This window comes from Branchiostoma floridae, chromosome 13 (genome assembly GCF_000003815.2).
Source record: "Branchiostoma floridae strain S238N-H82 chromosome 13, Bfl_VNyyK, whole genome shotgun sequence".
Taxonomy (NCBI): Eukaryota; Metazoa; Chordata; class Leptocardii; order Amphioxiformes; family Branchiostomatidae; genus Branchiostoma; species Branchiostoma floridae.
In genome coordinates this window covers 17,802,265-17,812,679 of record NC_049991.1, presented here as the reverse complement: position 1 = coordinate 17,812,679, position 10,415 = coordinate 17,802,265, and the positions used below count along the sequence as shown (strand labels likewise).

Here is a 10,415-nt window from a genome sequence, read left to right as displayed (position 1 = left end):
TAGACCCTTTGCAGATCAGTCAGTTTATTGACAGTGAAGCGTTACCGGTATTCCCGAATTTAAAGTAGCGTTACCAAATGTCATGCGGTACGCATTAAGGATCATTATTGTCCACTTTGGAGCAAGTCCACGTGTTGAGTTGTACTATGCAAAAGCCAGTTGTCATGAGCAGTAAAGAAAGACAAAATTATGATCCTTAGCCATGACTCTGTGTGCGGATGAAGTTAGCCTGAAGAAAGGAATGATGGTACACACGTGGCTATTATTACAGTAACCCAGTGGCAGTGTCAAGAAGGGATGAACCAAGAAGTCAACAGTTGGACACTCTAAGTGGTTAACTCCTGGTTTTCTAAAATTTGCTGAATCGGTTTTAATTTTTTCATCAGATACTAATTTTGCATTTTGCTCACGCTAGAAGAACATTTGCGATACCGAGGAAAATATAACACAAGAAGGAAGTTCCCTTGTTCGTACTACCGGCTAGCTACTAAGAAACGTCAAGAACAGCTGACGTTTCAGATGAGACAGCAGGCGGAAGTTATCTACCAGCGTGCTGTGCCAAGTTCACTGAGAGGCCTGAGGGCTACTACTACCTTAGGCCTAGGTAAGTTCAGAAACTCACCTATAGAAGTATTATGTACCTGAGAAGGTAAGAACAAGGGCCCGATCTTGTGAGGAACTAGTTGAGCCTGATATATAAACATGTATCTACCCATCTACCTAATAGTATCTACATATATATATATATATATATATATATTTATATATATATATATATATATATATATATATATATATATATATATATATATATATGTATATCCATGATCATAAACCGGTGCAATGGCCTAGTGGGTAGAGTGTTTGCCTTGCATTCGGTAGGTCGTGAGTTCGATCCCCGGCCGAGTCATACCAAAGACTCTAAAAATGGTACATGCTGCTTTCTCTGCTTAGCACTCAGCACCAATGAGGAAGAGTATGGAAGTTAAACACACATCATTACCAGCGGACCAGCCCTCTGCTGTAATGACTTGCACAAATGTGTGGCCCAAGGGCTTCGAAGTGGAGATTGGCGCCATCCTACGCATCTGTAGATGTATGCGCAAACTTTAAAAAAAAATCTTATTAAGAGGCTAGTACTACCGGCTGGCTACTAAGAAACGTCCAGAACAGCTGACGTTTGAGATTAGACAGCTGGCGAGAGTTATCCGCCAGCGTGCCTTGCCAAGTTCACAGAGAGGAAGCATAAAAGGGCAGGACTGTTTACACATTTTGAGTGGTCGAGAGAGCGGTGATAACGTGGCTGGGCCTTTCACGCAGTCGCTATTCTGACATACAGGTTGGTGCTTCTTTCTTTCTTACTCTTTGCCAGCGAAGGTGTCTTGTGAATTATCTTTGTTGGGGATTATAATGACAATGACAATGATCTTTATTTGCATGACCTTGCCCATATGGGCTAAATGCAGTAGTTACATAAAACTTTGCTGTAAAGAATCTTTCAATTCGTATATTTCGTAGCTCGTAAATAATCTTTTCATTATAGGGCGACCATCCAGGGAAGTTATCTTGTGGATGATTTTTTCTTCGAGATTGTAGGGTGTATCTATTTTCTGGCCAATAGGAGTAAAAAAACAACAACTGTATCTGTATTTCCTTCGGCTACAGTGTTGTGCAACTTGAGATAAAACACCCCCGTATTTCAAAATGCTATATGAACATGAAATAGCGACTCACAGAACAGAAATGGTTGACTCCGTGTCCATAACTTATGATCGACTTTGACTATAATACGAAAGCTTTTGAACATGTGTACGGTGCGGCGATCAGATAAAGATGTAGCTCTAGGTATATGTATCTAAGAACACTAGTCCGATCTTGCAGGAATTTTGTGCAACTGAAGGAAACGCGAGTGTGCGTATTGCTGTTTGCACAGAGCTGAATATGGATGGATAATATTATTGGTAGATTTTGCTGGCCAGGCGGGGATATATTCTTACGGTACCACAAATAAATCCAGCGTCTAGTGCTGAAAGAAACTGGTGACCAGGTTATGGGTGTTATTTGTTGACAAAACCCCCTTTGTAGGTAGAAGAATGGTATGGCCCAGAGTAAGACAATGTGAAGAAAACAAGATATTGCGTTACATGACTTTGTGGAGAGGGCTTCTGAGAAGTTGGCCGCCAAGGCCAAGACTAGAAAAAAGTCTAAAGTTTCCAGATCTGCAGTGTTCTAATTAAGGGTTAATGACCCGCCCTTAGGTGTATACGGTGCCATAATTCATAGCAGGTTCCTATAACCACCGAATTTGCAGCACGTTTCTTGCTACGCTCTGCCGTTTATTCGGTGGTTAAAGGAACCGGCCATGAATTGTGGTACGTATACCGTATACACGTCAGGGCGGGTCATTAACCCTTACTTACTATACTAGACAATTTCGACTTTTTAATCGACTTCTTTTGCTTATGTAAAACTCGGCCATTCCCGTGTTTTTATGTGTTTTTTTTGGTGGGTGGGGAGGTAGGCCCAGAAAATATAAATATATGGGTTTCTGGCCTTTCCATCGCGACTTTTGTACAGCTATCATTATTTGATTCAATGTGTATCTATGCGAATAAACAATTAACAATAAACCCACAGGTGTGTTACGCCTCCGTCTGGTACAAGCTCCTGAGAACGTCCAAGTGCGCACCAACATGAGGTATGATTCCATGCACTATCTTTATTCGTGAGGTTATAGGCTACTACTGTAAATGCAGAAACGTTCACGATGGTTTAATGTTCGCGGTTTTCGCGGTGGCCGCTCTACCGTGAACTTAAAACCACCGCGAACATTTTTCCATGGCAGTAAGAGACTACAGTGCATGGCGCTACCGCGAACATAAAACTACCACGAAAAGTCATTTTCCCGGTACCGCGAACTTAAATCCCCGCGAACTTAAATGCATAACTTGTTATGGGTTATTTCCGTTGTTGTTTTTAAAAATCAGGGTAGTTAAAGGCATCAAGTCGACGGGTGGTGGCTTTAAATTGCAATACACAATGTGTATTTTCATCGACTTGACATCTCGAAATAGTCTGCTTCTAAAAACGACGTATATAGGTTACCCTGCGGATAAGGGTTGATATAGCGTTGCATAGAGTAGGTGAACATTTACATCTTCGGGGAGTGATACTTAGATTGGTGCAACATTAAGAAAAATCCTTGATAAGTTATCGACTTATCTTAAGAGAAATGAGTCCTTAAGTAAAATCAGAAAGAGAAAAATGTTTATGCTGCCCTGCTTATAGCACTTGAACTCAATCAGATGTTAAGTTAAGTTTGAGTTTGTGATAGGTTCCTAATGAAGATTGTCGAGGACAGTTTCATATAACGTTATGCGATACTTTACTCTGAGTATTTGTAACTTTTGTTCTTCTTCATTGAGACAATTTGCATGCCTTTTCCACCCCAGGAAGTCGACTTTGTTGGTTCTTCTGATCGTCTGCGTCCTGGCCTGGGAGTCAGCGGGATTGGAATGTAAGCGATGCCGCAGTTATGTGGAAAATCTTAAATCTTGAATCAACTACAATCTTTCTCAAACCAACCTTACAGAAATTGTCAGAATTGGTCTGAATACTTGTGTAACGTTACGTCTAAGACATGGAGCCTTAAGATGCACTCTCACTGCACTTGCGTCAAGATTGCGTCACTGCGGGGTTCATTCACTGCGTCACTGTGTACGTGTTATTTTCTCCGATTTTTTAAAATTATAATTTAGGTATTGCGTAAAACGACAAATTACACAAAAAGTAATAAAATTGGTTCTTTATCTCTGAAGTTCGACCCCCGCAGTGACGCAAGCGTGACGCAAGTGCAGTGAGAGTGCATCTTAACGTAAGCCAATGTCGGTATTGACTCACAGTAGACAAAGTTATACATTAAGTTTCTGTCGCTTTCTTTCTATTTCTACATGAAGCTTGCAGACGGCCATTCCGAGCGAGGGGTGTCGTGCGTTGGAGCTGCGTCTGGCCGTTCCAGCACGGGGAGACCTGCAACTTCAGGTGCAGGAGGGGCTTCAGCTATGCGCACGGCAGCGATGTCAGGACATGCAACGACGGGGAGTGGTCAGGATCGACCTACTTTTGCGAACGTAGGTTCAATAATAATGTTTATTGCAAATTCTTGCCCGTGGGCTAATTGCAGGTAACATGAGAGATTCAGACAAAGTAAAAAATAATATGTCTACTGTAGTCTAAAACTAGTAAAAGCTAACTCTAGGTCCTGGGTTAATGGCTTGTCGTTTTCTACATTTTGGGTGTCGCACTGGTACAATACTGCTACAGTGGCCGACAGGGTGGTGAGGACTTTCGTTAACCGTCGGTATCAAAATACATGTAGATTCATATCCCTACAATAGTCACTCTTTTCAGTACATCAAATGCCTGCAGAGTGCAGAAGAATAAAAGGCGGTTGGCGGTTGCATAACGAAGAAGACTATGTTCATTTGATCTATACTCACCTGATAACCATGAAACAATGTCCGAGTACATCTTTCTCTTTTTGCCAGTCAGAAAAGATTAAGTGTTTTTCCGTAAACCAGGAAACTAAATTGGTATGGCTTGAAATGATTGATTCGAGTATTTTAGACCTGAGAACAAATGCTCTTGACATTTCCATGTCTGTCTGGGTGTTACGTTTGTCGTCAAAGGTGCATCACCTCACCTCATGTAGTCCCATCCTCATCTAGAGGGAGGACTCTATAGTCGCTTACATCACCAGCTTTCTCCATCCTGAAGTACATCACTGAGGACATTTCTTTTGTCTTTTTCTTTTCTTCAGGAAGCCGTTGATGTCTGCAGACGTGAATGGATGAAGGGAGAGGCTGATAATACAGCAGGAGATGAAGTTGTTTACGCGTCACTTTGCTTTAGTTGTTAACAACATCATTTAGGCTTCTCTCTCGTGCATGGTTGAGTAGAGCTGTTGTTATCGTAATGTTCGCAAGGTGACGTCATGTACATGTGAACTAATTTTAGGCTCAGTTTCAGCAAGGACGTCCTTGGTTTCAGGGCATTTTGACGTGTGGTACGTGTGAATAATGGCGTGTTTTCGATCTATACGTAGTCTGTGTGACGAGAAACGGGAATGAGGAAAATATGATTTCAAAACTTGATTTTGTTACTGTGAACTTTGATTGCTTTCTGCCTCTCAATTAAATGACTGATCACTTCTTTATGTTACCTATACTTCCACACACAACGGCTTCAATTGAACAATTAGAACACCTCTATCATATTAAGTATACAATCATAAAACAAAGATCCCATTACCACAGATTTATTTGAGGAGTTTATGCAAGTACATTGCCTCAGCGTATTTTCTATCAACACTATATCTTCCACCGTAAAGTACTAAAGATATGGCTTACTATGACTTCACGATTATGTTTTCTGTAAGGTAAGTGTTGCCTAAAAGGATACATGCAAAAAGGAAGTGTTTTCTTTATACCTCTCAAAAATATAACTCCTATCACAAGAGTGGTTTGTATGAAATACTGGCATAACTGATAGTATAGATCATGATAGTTCTAGAAATATTGTTTTCATTGCGGATCGGGCAACTACTTTACACCATACATTTCCTTCATGTTTCCCATAAGAATACATATATATATAAGATTACAGACATCTCTTTGGATAGAGACAGGTTGCCTGTTGCATTTCTCATCCCGCTACTTTCTAATTCTGATACTTTTCTGATTCTGATACATTTCCTATTCCGATACATTTCTAATTCTGATACATTTCTAATTCTGATACATTTCTAATTCTGATACAGTTCTAATTCTGATACAGTTCTAATTCTGATACAGTTCTAAGTCTGATACATTTCTAAGTCTGATACAGTTCTAAATCTGATTCATTTCTAAGTCTGATACATTTCTAAGTCTGATACATTTCTAATTCTGATACATTTCTAAGTCTGACAAATTTCTAAGTCTGATACGTCTCAACGCGTCCAAGTTTGTGGTCGTGCCATCGTGTGAAGTCCCTCCGTACATTCGGCAATGGTATAGGGGACTTCCATTCTCACTCTTGATGCTGGCTTACTTGCCGAATAGGGCTGAGACGACATCTGTGTGAGAAAGCAGAAAAATATTTTCCAGCAGTCTTCAGTCTTCTATTTGGTATTTGTTTTCTCGGCATCACTTCTATGTCTTAGTAATGGAGTATATTTCTATGCAGTATATAATTTTTTTGTGTTGGCTGTACAGGTTGTCTTAATTATCAAGCATTTTCTTTTCTTTTGACGTGCATTGGAATAGTTTTGCACATGCTGACCCTCATCGCACTGATACCTTACACAGATAACTTAGCCCTAGACGTCTGCCAATTTCAGTACCATTCCACGTAATCATGCTCTTATTCTCTACTGTAAACGGTGTATGTCAAGCAATGTCCTACATAAGACATCATTGATACTTGACGATGCAACTTTGCTCGCGGATATCAAACGTGTTGGTTTGCATTCGAGTTTAACGTCCAAAACTGAAGTGTTTTGAAACGGTATCAAACATACAGGAGCATAAAAACCCATTACGTGATGATACAAGCATTCAATCGTTGTCAAATCTTAATGATTTTTAAGTTGAAACAACCTACCATATATGCAAAACATGATTGTCCCGGTCCATCGTCCATTGTTGCACTGCCTGTAAGGGCTGCCGGAGTGGTACCTGTATCCTGTTGGGCACCTCCACCAGCAAGCCTCCCCGTGTACGTAGGGTGGGTAGCAGTTGTACTTGATCGAAGGGTACGCGGTGTATGGTGCCGGGCACGACGCTTCAGAAAGAAACAAAATCCGACAGAAAATCGATGAACATTTGATGGGCAATCTTGAAAGTTTGTCTCATTCTTGTAATGTTAACATTATTGCACAACAGTTGTGCAGGATACAACGTATAACGAATTCTATTGCTCTAAACAAAGTATTATGAGAGCCTATGTAATTTGAGATGAGACTAAATACTGTACTGTCTTTGGTGTTATTTACAACACTTATTCACAACTGAATGTTTCTAATGTACTGTCCTATATCTGTATCATGCGCCCATCAGCATTTCGCGCATTTACAGGAATATAGATAGATGGTCTGGGTGAGTGCAGCATTAAGGCCCCCTTTCCACTAGACGGCGATCGCGCCGCGCTCTCACTGCGACCTAAAACGGACATGTGTTACCTTCGATTTCATACTGGGTATATCATACAAAACGTAAAAATGTGACTGAAAAGACTACAGAACTCACAAAGCATAAAAAGATTCGTTTTCCTTTCTATGCAATTCGTTGAGCGATCTGTCAAATTTTAGGTCGCAGAGAGAGCGCAGAGAGAGCGCCGTCCAAAAGGAAAGGGGGTATTACCGGATGCGCTTATGGTACGCCTACGAGTGTAGAAGCTCCGGCGACGGGTGTAGTAACTCCGACGGCGAGTGTAGTAACTTCGACGGCGGCTCCAAGCCTCCGTCTCAAGCACCAGGGCGCAAACCAGCACAAGCACGAAGACAGCTCTGAACCTGGAAGAAAGAAATGGATTGTAACACCACCTGATATTACTGCTACATCGAATTGCAGGAGGCTATGTAGTTTGTTTGAAAAGCTCACATAGATGCATTTTCATAAGATTCTCAACCATGTATGGTATATATAATATACAACACTATTCTGTATCACCCGAGGTACCAACCCAACCACGGGCAGCATCGCCGGAAGGCCAAAGGGCGCTCCTCCCCGCGAGAGGGCTGGGGCCGAGGGTGACACAGAATACACCGTGTTGTATTTCATTTATCTCATACTCCCACAAAATGAATCGCACATTTCAATGTAAATGCGCCAGAAATTGAGGAAACCTTGCGTCCTCGAACAAAATTGCAACAACATGAATTTTAAAGTCCGATTCCGGTATTCGAATTTCGACAGCGGCGCACTTGGCGCACGCGAAGCGCGTTCGTCTATCGAATCACATTAACCTGTAGCTGTGTGATAACAGTAGAACCCCATGTGATAACCCAAAGACCGGTCCAGAACACCCATATCAAACGTTTTCGCTGCCCAGGTATGACGACTTAAAAAGTCCAACATACAACCCAATAGTATTCCTCCTCATGCCAGAAGCTAGCAACAAACCATCGTGACAAGATAATTACGGAGTCACCCATGCCTTAGGCAGTAACAGGTCGGACATGTCTGAGCAGGAAGAAACTCGGTACTCCCCAAATCTCAGCAAATATTGGCAAGGAAGTAGGCCAGCCATGGCCAGGACGAACACAGCCGTAACACTTATTCTCAGAGGTACTGAAGACAAAACTCCTTTGACAGTGGACAGCTCAGAACCCTTTACAAACATGTTATTTTTGTACTTTTAGCTGAATGCACTAAGCTAGGCATGAGATTACACTAGACTCTTTAATCGCCTTTCTATATTGTACTAGGCCATTTACTAGTAGTCTAGAACTGCCATTTTGTACTTTAGATTCTGTGTGCTGTTATTCAAAGAAATCATTTCTCTCTCTTTCTTATTTGGCTTACTAAGCTAGCAATCACTATGTGGTACAATATATATCCTCTTTGGCGTTATAAGTAGTTTCTGTAACGAGACATGTAGCTTTAGATTCGATGATAAGTAGTAGCAATCAATGAAAAGAGTGACCCTTCCCAAAGCCAGGGCCCATGTATCAGATAAAACGCATTGGGCTTAGGCCCCCTTTCCACTGGACGGCGATATCGCGCTGGGCTCTCACTGCGACCTGCAGACATGTGTAACCTTCGATTTCATACTGGGTTTATGATAGATATTCAAAAGCGTGACTGAAAAGACAAGAAAACACACAAAGCGTAAAAATTTGTTGAGCTAGCTGTCAGATTTTGGGTCGTAGAGAGAGAGCGCGTCGAGAGCGCCGTCCTGAGGTCCTGGTGGTATCACTTTTTAGCCCAATATTAACCATACACTAGTTGTTAGAAATTCGGTCCAACTCCGCACATTTGTCTGAGTAAGTTACCTACATTTCATTGTGAAAGATCTGCCCTAGAAAAGTGACGTTAGACCCACAGGCCTTCGTCAAGATAATAAGATACAATGTACGTAAATACAGATAAGCTTCATCCGACGCCGCCTGTTTTGGCTCAGTAAAAGACAAAATTCAACACAGCAAGTTCCTCCAGGTGTTCACATGAGGCGGAACAAGGTGAGTAGCCTGGGAACCATCCGGGGAGTAGTTCACTCCGACGTTTATCATACACTATATAGAGTCGCTTCTATGGAACATGCATTAGGCCTAGGGTACCAGAGGCGCACATAGAAGCGAACTACTGCCCGGATGGTACCCAGGATGCAAGGAGAGTCTGACCAGTTACGAAAAATAAAGTTGTGCTTCGCATATTGCCATCAACCAAAAGAACAGTACAGAATAGAAAGGTTACTAAGCGAATCTCACCTCATGTTTAGGTTGTAAAGGGAAGATTTTCTTCGCAGCGGATGTGGGCCTAATAAGTTACTTGATCCACAGACAAGAACACGGTTTTCAACGCACCTGTGTGTGCTGATATACGTGTGCTCTAATGTAAGGAGGAACTGAATATCGTTGTTTTTAAAACAAAACTTACAAAAGAACGCATTGTTTTCACTCAACCAAGTGACAGATACTGAATATTCATGAGACGAAACCAAGGACTAAATGTTTTTCTCGGTAAAGGAAATATGACATCATATGATACCTGTCAAACATATTGTTCAAGTTTGTCGAAGCATATCAACCTATTGAATATTCATAAGACGAATGAATGTAGCCATTGTTATATATGAATATGCATGAGCAAGGGAAACCCCCGGAAAAGTTTTGACCGCGTGTGTGTGTGTGTGTGTGTGTGTGTGCGTGTGTGTGTGCGTGTGTGTGCGTGCGTGCGTGCGTTCGCGCGTGTGTTTGTGTGTGTGTGTGTGTGTGTGTGGTTATCAGCTTGACACTCGCTGCCTATCTAGCTGGGTCAATTTTCTCACTCGGTTGCACGAAGCTCTAAAATTACCTGCTTGAACGGAAAAGGGCAAGTATCTCAAAAGACTGAAGTACTAGCACCTTTCAAAACCTTTCTGGGACAGTTTACAGCGCGTTTACTTGTGACAACAAGTTAGGATCCTTACCAAAACTTTGTAAATAACTTTTTTCCATTTCTACCCCATGTTATACCCATTTCCACTAGGAAGGCGATCTCTCTGCGCTCTCTCTGTGACCTGAAATTTGACAGATCGCTCAACGACCTTCATAGAAAAAAAGCAAATCTTTTTACGCTTTTTGAGTGTTATAGTCTTTTCAGTCACACTTTTACGTTTTGTATGATATACCTAGTATAAAAGCGAAGGTTAGACATGTTCTTTTTAGGTCGCAG

The 10,415-nt window shown here is 41.5% G+C and overlaps 2 protein-coding genes across 5 annotated transcripts in view; both read right to left on the bottom strand.

Moving 5' to 3' along the window:
- The window catches only part of LOC118429731 (rab11 family-interacting protein 4B-like), a 193,631-nt gene that overhangs the window by 116,876 nt on the left and 66,340 nt on the right, over nucleotides 1–10,415 (bottom strand). The gene's annotated exons all lie outside the window — the stretch shown is intronic.
- LOC118429738 lies at nucleotides 5,689–9,827 on the bottom strand. Its single transcript, XM_035840359.1, has 4 exons — nucleotides 9,470–9,827; nucleotides 7,401–7,552; nucleotides 6,643–6,822; nucleotides 5,689–6,115 (listed from the first exon to the last, which is right to left on the bottom strand). The coding sequence occupies exons 1-4, from the start codon at nucleotides 9,472–9,474 to the stop codon at nucleotides 6,087–6,089; spliced, it is 366 nt and encodes a 121-aa protein (XP_035696252.1). The 5' UTR covers nucleotides 9,475–9,827; the 3' UTR covers nucleotides 5,689–6,086.

What these genes read in the sequence shown, in the direction of transcription:
- LOC118429738 (XM_035840359.1), bottom strand. An exon ending in GCGTACCATAAGCGCATCCG is followed by an intron (nt 6,823 to 7,400) that starts GTAATACCCCCT and finishes TTCTTTCTGAAG; the next exon opens with CGTCGTGCCCGGCACCATAC. An exon ending in AATCATGTTTTGCATATATG is followed by an intron (nt 6,116 to 6,642) that starts GTAGGTTGTTTC and finishes TTTCTCACACAG; the next exon opens with ATGTCGTCTCAGCCCTATTC.